Raw genomic sequence first — 15351 nt, forward strand, 5'->3', positions numbered from 1 at the left:
GCCTGTGGGCCGATAGGGGTTCGTGGCTGCGTCGACGTGTCGATATTTCGTGGCGTCTTGCGTCTGCTGGGCCGCTGGTTCCTCGGGGAGATGCGGTGCCCGGCCGCCGCGTGTTTCCCAGGGGTGCTGTTAGTGGGGCCGCGGGACGTGCGGGCCGTTACGCTGCTCTTGTGGTGCAGGTGGCTGTACGGCCACTGTACTCCCCAGGCCACAGGCGTTAGTTCGTTCTCATCGTACTCCGCCGATAGGCGGGTGCCTTGGTCCCCAATGTATCGTTCCGGGCCTGTCTAGCAATGGCGCCGTCAATCCCAATCGGCCTCGCCGTCCAGTCCTTCTCCTAATATTTCCCACTGCGGGCAGCGCTCATACCTCTGGGCACCCGGCGCTGGGGCGAGTGTGCAGATCTTTCCGGTCGGCAGCAGCAGGTTTCCGCATATGGTGGACCAGCTCCGCAGTCCCAGCTTGGGGCCTGTGGCCGTGAGGTCAGCGCTGGTTCACTGCGTTACTTCCTCCACAGGGCTGGGCCCCTCGGCGGGTGTGCAGTCAGCGGGACCCCCAGCTGGGTCGGGTCGGGTCCCTGGTGCCTCTTTTCGCGCCTCAGTGTAGCTCGCCGTTTTCACTAGCAGGCCGCGATCCCAGGCCTAACTCGTCTAGTGGAGCCGCGGTGTTTCCTTGGCTCCCGCCAGGGCTGGAGGCGAGGCGGGCGGCTTGGGCGCTGCGGAGTTCGCGGTGCGGCGTGGATGCGCCGATTTTCGTCAAAGTCGGTGGGATGCTTCAGGGCAGTATCCCACTGCTGCGCCGTCGGTTTTCGGCTGGCTAGGGTCGGTAAATGCCGGATAATTGCACCGGGAAGGGGAGCTCGGAGCGGAGCTCTACCCCAAGGCGGCCATTCACGTTGCGTGCTTGTAAATGTAAATGTGTAAATGTATTTGAGCTTATATAGCGCACAGCTACCCGCAGTGGGTGTCCCGGCGCTTGCTTAGGGAACCCATCCTGGTATTCCCCTGTGAGATAACCCCAGGCAGGGTATCCACAAGGTGAAAGCCAGGCATCCCGCCGCGAGGGGCTGTTGTGGAGATTAAGCAAGCTATTGCCCAGAGTCGCAGAGTGTGAACCCGTGAGTCGAGAAGGCACCGGAGCGAGAGAATTATCGAGTCCGAGGAATTTTTAGCCCAAGACCCGCCGAGGCGGGGAATTGAACCCAGGTCCAGGGCCGATCTCAGCTTCCGGGTCTGCCGCCTCTAACCCCTGAGCCACACTTCTCTCTTCCTCGTGGCTTAGCCACGCCCCCTCCTCTCTCTTCCTGCATAAGCCTCCAAATTGGTCAAGTACGCAGTGAGACGGTTCCATCATAAATAACACACTTAACATTCATTGAGAGGTATTGATTGCCTGGAAACACGAGTGGCTGAATTCCTGGCTTACCTTTTGGCTGAATCCATACATTTTATATTAACTCATGTCGCAGACATGAAAGTAAAGTAACATTGTGGGAGAGTAGGCCATGGCATAGTGTTTCCACCCACTACAGTTAAAAAATCGTCTATGCTACAAAATATGGAAATAGTCTGTAAGTTGAAATGCATTTTTGGTTATTTTGAAGCTTTTTAAAACAACCTCTAGCATTTTTCAATCTCAAACATGGATTGAAAATATGGCATACTTAAGGTAGAATTAAACAAAATATTTCAATATTTGAGCATGTGGTTTAGTACATATACTTGTTTTTGTATTTTTGGTGTACAGTTTTGAGGTTCAAATTATAGAAATTGCTTATGCAGGGGTTTCGTGACTTATAATAATGACTGAGTGGGGGTCCCCGAATTCAAGTAATGATTCAGCCGGATCCACAGAAGTCAGTGTTACGAAAGTCTGACCTAGTTTTTAATGGGTACCATGTTTATGAATTGTATATGGTAACAAGTTTCGTGATCAATAACTTAAACAGATGTTAAAATGGTAATTAATCCATTATGCCCATAGAATGTTAAATGCCAGATAATACATACAGTTCAGAAATCGGGGAGATTGCATTCTTTGCATAACATTATGACTGCTTGTTAAATTTAATGACTGACAGGTACAAATTTGATTAACCATCTTCACCTCCGATGTATTCCAGGTCGGTCTTCACTCTTTCCTTTTGAAGATGGATTCTTAGATGACAGTCATGGTGACCAGTCCTTATCATCGGGTTTGAGCTCTCCAACGCGCTGCCAGAATGGTGAAAGAGTGGAACGCTATTCTAGGAAGGTCTTTGTTGGGGGGCTGCCTCCTGACATTGATGAAGGTACTGACAATCACTATTGAAAATGCTAAGGCAATGGGTGTTTTTCTTATATGCAGGGATTCCTAATGCTCAGCTACATTATATAATGCCTTATATATTATTGACTGTTCAATTATTTCCATATTTCATTTTTTCCATGTATATCCTTTGAAGTTGTCACTGCGTTTTATGGGCTACTGGCCCAAAGACCTTGTGACCTCTTGCAAAAACAATTCACATTTTTCTAAAAAGATGGTTATTTAGTATTTTATGTTCGCCTATAAGCAAATAATTTTGTCGTAATTGGTTTGTTTTTCACATAGTTTTTACACAATCCAATATTTTAAAATATTGTTAAATGGGGCCTACCATAGATCATAGCCATCTTCATTTGTTTTAATTTTACAGAAATACTACTAACACAATGTTTGATTTTACTGTTACTATAGTGAAACCGTGAAGATCTTTAAAGCAAGTATATTCTTAGAAAAGGAAGCCAAAAGTTAATGATTTTAATGTATATGATCCGGAAAGGACTGGAGTTCCGATAAAATTGAACAGGTGCTCAACATGCCGCAGTCATTGTCCTCTCAGAGTGTTGCTGACAGTATCCAGATACGAGTCTCATACTATCCACCCTTAACAGTGATGTTGTTTCAAAGAGCAGCTATTTAGACTTCCATCTTCCAATTTCTTGGTGAAAAAGACTATTTCTCTGGCTATGCAAATAAATACCCTTTTCGTTTCTCTTTTGAAGACACTTGAATCTTTATTTCCGTTCTTGCCACCTACATGTCTGTGACCTGTGTGGTAAACTTAGGTTGCACCCTCTTACTTAAATCTCAACTCATCCAATACAGCACGTATAATATTTTACCTTTTCCTTCTCACCCTGCTCCTTTATGACGAACTATTGCTGTTTTCTTTCATTTTTGTCTGATCAATCCACCACTGTGCATTGTATGTTTAGCACCACTTGTGAGCCTTTTATGTATGTCAGACTGTATTAACTTGGGCGCTCACGTTTGTCATCACTAGTTATTACATTTTTCTAAAATGTGTATTTCCATTTAATTTTAATCTGTCAAGCTCCAAATCCAAACTCTTCTTTTCTTTTTGCTAGATTTTGATTTCAAAATAAACCATTGTACTAGGGAACTATGTCCCCTCCGAAGACTACAGGATTTAAACCATGCAGGGAAAGTTGCCAACACTTGTTTGTGACAGACCCTGCGAGTTATGCCTTTCGTGTGTGAGCTTGGAAAACGACCCCAAGCCATGTGAGTACTGTGCCCAAAAGAACAGCAAGGCGATCCAGGACAGGGAAGCAAAACTGTACGTCGAACACCGGAAACAAACCTTGGATGTCCCATTCAAACTTGAAAGCACAGACTTGCTCCTGAGGCCGTTCACATAATATGTCATCGCTGCAGTTGACATTTTTAGGTAAGTCCAGGTCTAAGACGAAGCGGAAACAGAAGAAGGCCAAGGAGGTCTTCTCGCCATCCCCCGTTAGATGCCTCCAAAGAAGTTGCAAGGGTGGTAATGTGCCACCCGGTCTTGCTTCTGATTTTCAACAGAGCTGATTCTACATTTGGTCCTGATGCATCCCGAATTAACTGGGTCACCCGAAATGTCTCAACAGATCAATGCCTTCGCGGCGGCCATGTTGTGCATCTGTAGCCCTCCTGGTTCTTTCTGTCGTGCCTTTGCGCCCAAAAGACCTGCAGGTACTTCCAGTCTGGTTACTGTCAGCAGATCCATTCTCTGGGTCGTCTGTGCCCATCTAACTCTTTTTTGGTTCTTCACAGGTGTCAGAACTGACTTAAGCTGCAGTGACAAAATCAGCACCAGTCCTTTCAACGCTAATATTGATGTCCCCGTAGGAAGAACTTAGACCGATTTCAGTGACTGACTCTGAGACAAAGTCATCTCAACCGAGTTTGCAATTAGTATCCACATTGACATTCCGGTACATCATTCAATCTGATATTGGCAGAACACTATCCCTGCAGGAAAGCCATCAGCAGGTGCCCCACAAGGGTTTTGCTTTAGATTGCGATCAGTCTACCTCCATTTGAAATTAACAATGCTGATGATGGGGATGTCTTATCCCCACTCTACAATGACAACTATTTGTCTATGGACTTGCATGAGGCCATTAGGCTTTATAAATCCCCTGATACTGTGTTGGTTTCTTCTCCTGGGCCACCCACAGAAGGCCGTGCTTCCTTTGTTGTGATCATAAGACATTCAGCAGAGATCTTGGGCCCACAACTTCCCTCTATGTAGGTAAAAGCTAACATCCTTCCAGATGTCCTGCAACCTGGACAAGCTTTTTTTGTGCTTTTGTTGCCTTGTAATGAAGCCCTGACTTGATACATTAATGGAATGAAAGCAAACCTTGCTCTTGCCCAATAGTAAACAAGCAAGTTCCCACATGACATGTCAGTTCTAGGTGACCCTGATTTCCTGACTGACCATCCGACTCCGGGGAGGCTGAAAGTTCAAGATTCTACCACCAAGGTGAGTCTCGACTCCTTCCCTATGACCTTGCGCGACAGAGTCGACAAGGATGGAAGCATTCAGGAAACAAATGTTCTCATCTGCCAGCGTAACCTCGAATTTGGTCAATTCCAGTTGTATGCTTCACCAATATGCACATGGCCTTTGAGACATGGTCAGCAAGATCTTCCTGGCAGCCCCTGAAGATCTTCAGGCCTCTTTGGTGCAAACCATTCAAGATGGCTGATGAGAACATATCAATCGATCTGGCCTGGACACCACCAATTGCTTAGGTCGAGCAGTCTGAAACAGTGTGTTCCTTTGTCGCCAGGCGTGTATGAGATCCATTGTTTCAGGTTCCTTGGGATGTCCAGGCCTCCCTTATGGTCTTGCTTATCTGGCAAAAAAGAGCATTTTGCTCTGGAACACTTTATGGAAAGAGAAGCCAAGGCATGTTCCTTGGCCATTCAGCCCCTACCAGACAGTTCCCTCAGCAAACCCATCCCTTTTGGAATTCTACAGAGTACTGGCATACAGGCAACCCAGTGCCTGCCATCCATCCAACCCCCACCCTCCCCATCATGCACTAGCACAGAAAGCACCCAGTCCTTTTGGGGCAGCGAATGACCATCAGGCAGATGTGCTGGTCAGACCCCCAGCCCTGCAGCAGCAGCCTCCATGCCACTTTAGCTTTCCCTTAGTGACTCATGATCACACTGAAACCAACACTTTTTCCAAGGGTGGTCCAAGATTACATCAGACAGATAGGTCCTTCAAATTGTACATTGGGGCTTCACCCTTCCAATCCCTTTTAACCCACTACATCTTCCACCCACATCAGAGCGATTTTCAGAGGACTGTCTTACTGCAGGAAGTGTAGGCTCTCTTGTCCAAATGTACCATAAAAAGGGTACTGGTCTCAGAAATAGAGACTGGGTGTTCTTCTCACTATTTCCTGGTGCTTGAAGAATGGAGGCCTTCGTACTATTTTAGACCTTAATCCTTTTGCTGCCTTCCTGCGAAGGACAAAGTCAACATACTCCCATTCACCCAGCTTCTGTCTGCCCTGGATTCAGGTAACTGGATGGTAGACCTGGACCTGTAAGATGCATTTTTACCTGCATCCATTCTGCAGCTCCATCGATGTTACCAGTGACATCTTAAGGATTTTGGGGGCCCTGGGCTAAAATTATTTTGGGAGGCCCTGTTTGGAACAGCTTTGAATTTATGATTCAATTTCAACTCTTTCATGCCCTCTTTAACCAGGTCACTTGAGGAAATATAAATTTTGGTCAAGTTGTGTTCCCTAGCGTGTACCCCACCGTCTCCATGTACGAGTTAAAGTGCATGTAACTTCCCTCCTGTACCAGCTATGAAGACGCAAATACATTTGCGTCCAACGTCAACATGTCCTCTTTCAGACCCACCCTGAATGGGTTGGATAGCCCGTTCCTAAGTATACTATGCCAACGTCTTTTTGTAGTGTATTCTACATGTTTTTCAGCTCTGGCAAAGTAGGCCCAGAATATCTGCCATCGAGCCTTTTTCTCCCTCCTGACTCTGGGAGCCTCAAACCAGGCTGCCCAGGCTGCCCCCGTACCCGTGAACTCTGCCTTACTTCAAGCGCGGCCCAGCGCGCTCAGCTCAGCCTGCTGCCTGCCAAGATTGACTATAACCTTCGAGTTATCTGTTCCGCTCCTCGAAAATACATTCCTGCCTGCTAGCTTCAGTAAACATCCCCCTCAGCTACAGGGCCAAAGGGCCGACCTGTCTCCGTGCAAGTAATTCATAGCTTCTGTTGCCATGCTCCCATGGAAGGCCCATGCCCCCACATATTCTCAAGCAGACACTCAGGCGCTTATACACGCACTCACAGTCAGTATAGAATAGCTTCTGCCCCAGAGACCTTTCCGCCCAGATAGCTCAGTTCCCAAACACCAGATATCAGATATGATAGAAGCACAAGTTGATCTGACATGCCAGACTTCTGTCTCTTTCCGTCAGTGCAAATGTCAAGTCCCCTGCACCCTCCAGTTTCACGTCCATCACACGTCATGCAGCTGCGCGCGCATCCAAGCTTCCGATTTCTGCTGACATTGCAACATCTCTGCTTAGTGCCACCCCTTTTGTGACACCTATCTGTGACGTTTCTAGCACACACTTCCAGTTCACGCCTAGTCCACGCCTTCTGATTACGTACTAGTAACACGTGGCTACTGTTATCTTGTCTTCTCTCAGCTGCTACGCCTACTGTACTGTTTTCTATGACATGAATTAAGTATATAAGCTATGTACTGTCAATAAAATGTAGCGCGCTCTATCCCTTCTTCCACCCCTGTGGTGGGAAGAACATGATATCCTGGTCCTGACCATTCCTTTTTAAGGAATAAAACCCCTAAGAACTCTAACACCACGGACTCTGTCTTCTTTCTTTCCGATTGAGTTATTATTGACTAAGTACTTACCTGCATAGAAATTTCAACGGTAAATTATATATTTACATCATTTTGGCGCCCGAATAGGGACCCCTCCCCCACCTCACGCGCCGGTTGGTGCGTTGTAAACTCTGTCCCCTGCCATCAGCTAGAAGGAAACTACGCGTACCGGCAGGATTTCCTGTATCTCCCTCTGGCCCACGGAGGTGACGAAGATTACGATCAGTACCCAGACGAGGCGGTGAGGAGTGCAGAGGATCCCGACCAGAGCCCAGCCGAAAGAAGCAAGGTCCGAGGTGTCAAGAGGCCCACCAGTTTTCCGAAGTTTTCCGAGGTTTTCCGAAGTTTTCCGAAGTTTTCCGAAGTGTCGAGTCCAGTCGAGTTTTCCGAGGCCTTCTGTTTCCGTGCTTCCCGGTGAGTACCATTGCTGGGACGTATCTAGACGGGTTTGGGTACACAAGTCCGGTCTGCACTGTTTTTAGACAGTGTATCTGTACTGTTTAGCAGTACATCCGTTCTGCACCGCTTTAGCAGTGTATCTGTGCTGTTTAGCAGTACATCCGATATAGGGGGTAGTCATATATGTTTTCAAAATGTCTTTTCATGTGATTAATGTCGTGGTATGAGTGTGACTGTTTCCTAATGTGCATTTATGTTTTCTTGTATAACTAGCTGTATTCAGTATTAAGTAGCAAGGATCGAGCATTCAGTACCAAGTAAACAAGATGCCGTTTTTCAACAAGTTAAAGCAGATAGGAACCAGGAAAGGGATACTAGAGGAAGAAATTCCTATCCCCCCTAGGGACACCCCAGGTAACTTTATGTACCACAAGCATGGCATAGATGCCATATTATATCTCGATTTATGGGCTGACTATACCAAACATCTAGACGAAAGACACAGGTGGCCCGTTACCGGAACATGGGATGCCGAGTGCATCATGAAGGTAGAGGAAGCACTATGGAAAAAGAAAGCCAGACAATCTCAGAAGGACGCCATAGAGTTTTGGCGTAAGGAATCACATAAGCGTGCTGAAAGAACATTACGTAGAGAAGACAGACTTAAAGAATCAGAGAAAACCCAAGAAAACGAACTAGTTACCGAGGGGATCCGAGTAAAAACTGAACAGATAGACCGCGCACGAAATAATCTCGTAAACGGTATGTATCTCGCGGCCGAGGGTTCACCTGAGGCCATTTCAGAAATACCGAAAGACCTACCACCCCCATTGGTTCCAACCAAAGTAACTCATAGGACCACTAAAGACATATTCCTGAATGCCTATCTAGAGGATGTAGCACCCGCTTACACCAACCTGCCTGTTCGCGCCCTGCCTACCGACGGGGACGGGGGTGGTAACCCGCCCCAAAATCATATCCTACCAGTATCACGACAGGTTTCCCCTGTTCCACCAGCTCCACCACTTCCCGTACCTAAAACTGATCCACCGAAACCACTTCTACCTGATCCTACTAAAAGACACATTCAAGTTCAGATACAGGCTCCACAAAGAAATAATGCTCAAGCTTCCGCCTCAGGGGGTGCTACCGGGGGTCTTCACACCCCGCCAACGACACGCAGGTTACCGCTTGGGGACTTGCGGAATCCTTTTTCGTTCAAATCACCCCGTCTTGACATGTTTAAAGAAACTATTTCAGTTTGCAGATATGATCCAGTACCCGGCAAAGACGATATAATGGTGTTGGCATCACTACGGTTAAGATCTGCTACTGATTTCCTGCTGTGCTATGCAGGAATGAAGGAGCGCCTAGATAGAATATATGAGTTTGTTCAGACTGGGAAAGACCCCGACAGTATTAAAGATGCCATGGAGCGTCAGAAAGTTGACGTTCAAGCACAGATACTACGTTTTTTTTATAAATTGCCTAATAAGAGAACGAGATAGGCCTGGGACCGACCAGAGTGAATTAGATGCATTAAACAAGTGGGGTCAAAATATATCTGAAGGAAAACACGATAAGGGGACTTGCATAGCTAGTATGTACAAGAAAATTAGAAAAGCAGTGATAGAAATACACCAAAAAGAGAAAGAGAAGGCTTCCTCCGAGGGGGAAGAAGAATGTGAAGAACCAGAAGAAACTCTAGACACTATAGCATATGTAGGTAAAGGAAATTACCTTAGGAAAGGCATCCGTCCAGAAAGCAAGAGAGTTCTTTTCTGTGCCTTGACAAATCCGAATTCTGCTGAGCATCAGTTCCAGGAAACTGATAAAAGGCTTCGAGATCGAGTAGGGTACCATGTACTCAATTCTATGGATGAACAAGAACTAGCCCGGTCAGCCATATCATGGGCCGAAAATCCAGACATATATAATGATGACACAGTAGCGCAGACATTTCTGAACCTCTCCCCAGACGAGCAGAAATTAGCAGGTGTATACATGATTCAGCACCTTCTCATAAAGTACAGAAATCAGCATTCGGATCCAGGTCCCTTACCCGAATTATTAGAAGCATTACTCATGGATAGATGGAGAGGTCTAAGTACCAAATTAATTCAAATAATTCTAGAACAACGACGTAGATATGACACTTTCATAAGCTCTGAATATGTTCCTGCTCCGCCCCCAGAAAGAAAAACGTATCACATGCAATGCCTGGGTGGCATTGAAAGTCAGAACCCCTTACGAGAAGTACACCCAGTTATGGGTACGGACAATCTCTTGAAACGTGTATATGTACACACGCCATTGACCAAGTTAGAACTGTTAGAAATGAAGAAACTAGTCCCGAGCCATGATAAAGACCCTGCAGGTTTCCACAGAGAGCTTAAAGACATGTTACTGATGGGGGATTACACATATGATGATATCATGAAAATGTTAAAGGTGCTGCTGCCCACGGGCATCTACGAGAAACTAAAGGAAAAGGAATGGGAGGTGGGAGAGAAAAAGATTGTATGGGCAGAAATAGAAGACGAAGAGAATAAACGTGTCCCAGGGGTAGGCCTTGGGGACAAAACTAAAGCATTACCAGGTTTAATAGTACAGGTTCTGCCAAGATTATTGGCAACTAGAAAAGAAGACTGCGATGCGATCTCAGCATGTAAACAGAAGCCCGACGAAGATACTAGTGACTTTTATTCAAGATTCGAGAAATGTTTTATTATTAATAGTGGTCTTAAACCAAGTAGCGAATCGTACCCGCATCTTTTTGTATCAAAGTTAGTTGAGAATTCCCTGTTAGCAGTCAAGAATCGTGTATACAAGGTGGAGAGTACATGGCAAGCAAATACGCCATCTCAGATGTTACAAATGTTACAATACCATCAGAATAGAATTAGAGAAGAACAGGATCAAGAACAGAAACGTATGAAAGACACAAAAATGAAAATGTTAGTAGCCCAGTCGGTCCATACCGACGGGAATAGAAAGGGTACGGCCCAGATAGGTCACGCCGCAGCTCCCGTTAAAGGGACGTGCAACTATTGCAAGCAGCCAGGCCACTACGTACATGAATGCCCAGTTCTGAAACATAACATAGCGACAGGTAAAACTAAAGAAAGACCGCATCCGCCTAGACAAGACCATAACCAGCATCAGTCCTCACAGAATACACAGCCTATGCATGCTTCCTCACCTCCAGCACAGACAGTAGCGGTATCACAGCCACAGCCCATTGCCGCGTCCCAGCAAGTTTCACAACAGATGTACCAGTATGCCCAGTCCGCTTACCCCGATTATCCACGATATACATGAAACAGCCTAGAGAGGGAGTTTGGTTTGCCTCTTATTGAGATTCCTGTAGATCAAGAGGGTCCTTATGTACACAGTCAAGTATTGGGAAAAGACAGAAAGTTTTTAATTGACACAGGGGCAAGCCGCACAACAATAAGCCATAATGAAGTCCCAGGGGCACCCCTCTCATGCTCACAGAATGTTTCCCTTGGCTTTTCAGGACAGCCCATTGTAAATGAAGTATCAGAACCAGTCCCCCTGGCTGTGGGTCCACTATCACGTGTTACAGACTTGTTACTTACGAAATCATGTCCAGAAAATCTGTTAGGAATTAAAACATTGAAGGCTCTAGGAGCTATAATCTGCTGTTCCCCGGAGGGAGTTAGACTCTTTCTACGGGATTTCAAGGGTCATTATGTTTTGCGAGAATTCGATGTCAGATTGAAAAATGTACCAGATCACCTATGGGCAAAAGGCCCAACTGATGTAGGTTGTATGCATATCACACCATACCGTGTTACACTCAAGACAGGAGTTGTACTACCACGAATCAGACAATACAAGTTACCACCCGATGCTGTAGTGGCTTTACTGGAAATCATTGAAGAGCTCATAGCACAAGGAGTGGTCGTAGAGACCGACTCCAATATCTGTAATTCACCCATTATTCCGATTCTTAAACGTACTGATCGCAATGCACCGCCAGTATATCGGCTGGTGATTGATCTAAGAGAACTGAACAAATGCATTATTCCACAGTACCCTGTGGTTCCCGACATCTCATCCTTATTGACTGCTATTGATTCAGAAGCAACGTTCTTTACTGTAATTGACCTCAAGAACGCCTTCTTCAGCGTGCCTATTGATCCAGAGAGCCAATATCTCTTCGGATTCAGTTTAAATGGACGCAGTTTCAAATTTTCACGCGCACCTCAAGGATTCACAGAAAGCCCCAGCATCTATAGCCAAGCACTGAAGAGACAACTTGATTGTATCACAATGCCAGTTAACACTGCTTTACTGCAATACGTCGATGATCTGCTGATCACCGCACGAAGTGAGCCCGAATGTGAACAAGCATCACTGACAGTTTTACATTTTCTGGCAGACAAGGGACACAAGGTGTCTCCTTCGAAGCTACAATTCTGTGTTCAGCAAGTTGTGTACTTGGGTCACTTGCTGTCCAAAGTGGGGAGACAGCTCACTCCCGATCGCATTCAGTTAATTGCAAATATGCCACAACCCCAGACACAAAAAGAAGTGCGGGCCTTCATAGGTCTCACCTCGTACTGCAGACAATGGATTCCTCAGTATGCATTTCTAGCCAAACCACTCATTCAGTTAACAACACAGGAGGCAGCAACTTCGACTGTCCTTCCTTGGACTCAGGAACATACACAAGCCTTTGAGGAATTAAAGAAAGCATTATGCCAAGCACCAGTTTTAGCGACACCATGTTACAGCAAACCGTTTACACTTTTTGTTACAGAACGTGATGGTACAGCGTTGTCTGTCCTCACCCAAGATCAAGCAGGTTCACATAAGCCTTGCGCTTATTTTTCAAGTACATTGGATTCAGTAGCCCAGGCACTCCCTGCGTGCTTAAAGTCAGTAGCAGCAACAGCACTAGCAATCAGACAGAGCGATTCAATTGTTTTAGGTCATCAGTTAACCGTACAAGTTCCACATTCTGTTGAGGTTCTTTTAAACAGAACCCAGACTCAGCACTTGACCATAGCACGACTGACAGGTTATGAATTAACGTTATTCCAGCCACACATAGAGATCAGACGCTGCAGCATTCTGAACCCCGCAACACTGTTACCTACAATTATGACAGATCTTGCCTCGCATGATTGTATAGAAATCATTAATGCAGTAACAAAGCCACGGCGAGACTTAACAGATGTCCCACTGACAAATCCAGACCTGACACTTTATGTGGACGGTTCATGCATGAGAACAAGTACAGGAGAATTAGTGGCCGCGTATGCAGTGACCACTGAAACTGAAATTAAAGAAACACATCGTATTGACACACTGTCTGCTCAAGCAGCAGAGCTCATCGCTCTGACCCGAGCCTGTATACTAGCCAAGAACAGAAATGTTAACATATACACTGATTCCCGTTATGCGTTCGGAGTCGTACACGACTTCGGAATGTTATGGCAAGAACGAGGTTTCCTGACCTCTCATGGTGCCAAGATACAACACGGTCCCCTCATTCAAGCACTGTTAGAAGCAATACATCTGCCCTCAGGCATATCCGTCATGAAGTGTAAAGCACATGCTAAGGTTACAGATTCTGTTTCCCAGGGTAATGACCTGGCAGATCAGACAGCGAAACATACAGCATTGACTCACACTCAGACAACTGACATGACAAAGACAATAGGACCGACAAATTGTATGACAGTTAGGGATCCCGCACTATATGTTATCGATATTCAGACACATGCTACCCCAGATGAAATAAAGAAATGGATTGAACTAGGAGGGATCCAGACAGATCAAGGTTGGATGACGAAGGGAAATTCTACATGGTTTCTCCCTGACTCTATGGTTCAAGTCATAATTAATACAGCACATAGTCCAGCACATCTAGGAGAAAAAGCAATGTTAGACAGTTTACAGAATCTCTGGAGCAATAAACACTTACGAGCAGCAGCAAAACAGAAAGTGCGTACTTGCATGATCTGTTGTCAGTTCAATCCAGGTAAAAGCGTCCCTGTAGAGCAAGGTGGATTTCATCCTCCCGATCATCCTTTTGAAGTCCTCTAGATGGATTATATCCAGATGGACCGTTGTCGGGGATTTAAATATGTCCTCGTAGTTGTTTGTGCACTGTCCCGTTGGACCGAAGCCTACCCAGTCCCAGATTACACTGCTCCGACCACTGCCAAGCAGCTGGTTCGTGAATTCTTCCCACGGTACGTCATGCCTCGTGTCGTGTACTCAGATAACGGTCAGCCATTCTCATCCGAATTAATGAAACAGGTTTCCTTGCTGCTAGGATATCAGTGGAAATTCCATTGTGTCCGACATCCCGAAGCCGCAGGCCTTGTAGAAAGGCATAATCAGACACTAAAGACACGTCTTGCTAAAATATGTCAAGAGAAAGGGGTCGACTGGATAGTCGCCCTGCCAGTGGCACTGTTCTATATGAGAATGGTTGCCCATTCGAGATCAGGACTATCCCCGTACGAAGTGGTCTTTGGTAGACCACCGAATATGTGGGGGACGCCCATCCCAAAAAAAATTACCGATGTTGATTGCAATATGTTGACAGATTACCTTGCCTCCTTGATGTCTGCACTCCAATCATGTCGTTCACAGGTTGCCGCAGCCTTCCCTGACAACACTGATGTAAAGCCACACGATGTCCGTCCAGGTGATCTGATCCTCATAAGGAACTTCGACCGGAAAAGTCCGTTGGAGCCCCGCTGGAAATCGCCGAAGACCGTTCTACTTACTACGAGGACAGCAGTGAAGGTTGAGGGCAGGAAGGGGTGGGTCCACATGAGCCATGTTAAGCTGTGTAATGAACTGAAATCCGACCCAGGCTCATCCACCCCTTCCAAAGACTGTATCAAGCCCAGTGACTTTAAAGTTTCCAAACGAGAGAAAACTCCCCAAGAGGAATACAGACTCAAGCTTCGATCTAGCAAGTCAGACAGTTTAATTGTTTAAGTCCTCCCCTAGGTGAATCGGTTAAATAGTTTCTGACATGTATCCCCTAGATCGAGATAGAGAGAGAGAGAGAGAATTCAAGAAACGTACATACTGCAAATCACTGCGTAGTCACTGTATAGTGACATTATTAATCATGTTTTTTCTAAGTATTCTGATAATTGTTGCAAGCGTACTTCTTCCAATCTATTGCCCTATTTTCAAGCATGGACAATCTGCTTACAATGTTTCTGCTGAACACTCTTTTAGCGAGTTACCTCCACACGAACTCTCCTACAGACTTGCGCTGCGCAACAACACATTCATTAGTATGCTGCATCATTCTCATCAGACTAACAATGCTACAGACTGCTGGATATGTGGCCGACTCCCTCCCTACCAGAATTACAAGGGAGCTCTGCCCCTCTTTCCGTACCCGTTCACTCACAATGGCTCCTGTGGGGCATGGTTTAAAATAATTAATTCCTTAGATCCTGATATTGCTGTTTTCGATGGGGGCTGGGTTTGGGGAAACTTGAACTTGGTCCTGCTCGACGTCTGTTACCCTGATAAGGAGGAACTCCCCACTCGAATAGGAACTGATCTAGAAAATGAAGTATATGGATTAGGTAATTACACAATTAGCCTTATGATCCTTACTGTTGAATCCGAAGCTGCACCAGTCCTGCCCGCTATGCTAGTATTACCAGTCACTGGTGAATTATGTGTCAGAAAGAAAGGTTCAGTACACTTAGGTCATAGTAAATGCACTAC

General features: G+C 45.9%; 1 protein-coding gene across 9 annotated transcripts in view; it reads left to right on the forward strand.

The window, feature by feature from the left end:
* Positions 1–15351, forward strand: part of CPEB3 (cytoplasmic polyadenylation element binding protein 3) — a 1233156-nt gene that overhangs the window by 920691 nt on the left and 297114 nt on the right. For all 9 annotated transcript variants that reach the window (XM_086922496.1, XM_086922503.1, XM_086922495.1 and 6 more), the window contains one exon: positions 2123–2290. In XM_086922496.1, coding sequence (XP_086778622.1) covers positions 2123–2290 — 168 coding nt within the window. The remainder of the gene's footprint in view (positions 1–2122; positions 2291–15351) is intronic.

The sequence above is a fragment of the Lissotriton vulgaris genome, chromosome 5, assembly GCF_964263255.1.
Source record: "Lissotriton vulgaris chromosome 5, aLisVul1.2, whole genome shotgun sequence".
Taxonomy (NCBI): Eukaryota; Metazoa; Chordata; class Amphibia; order Caudata; family Salamandridae; genus Lissotriton; species Lissotriton vulgaris.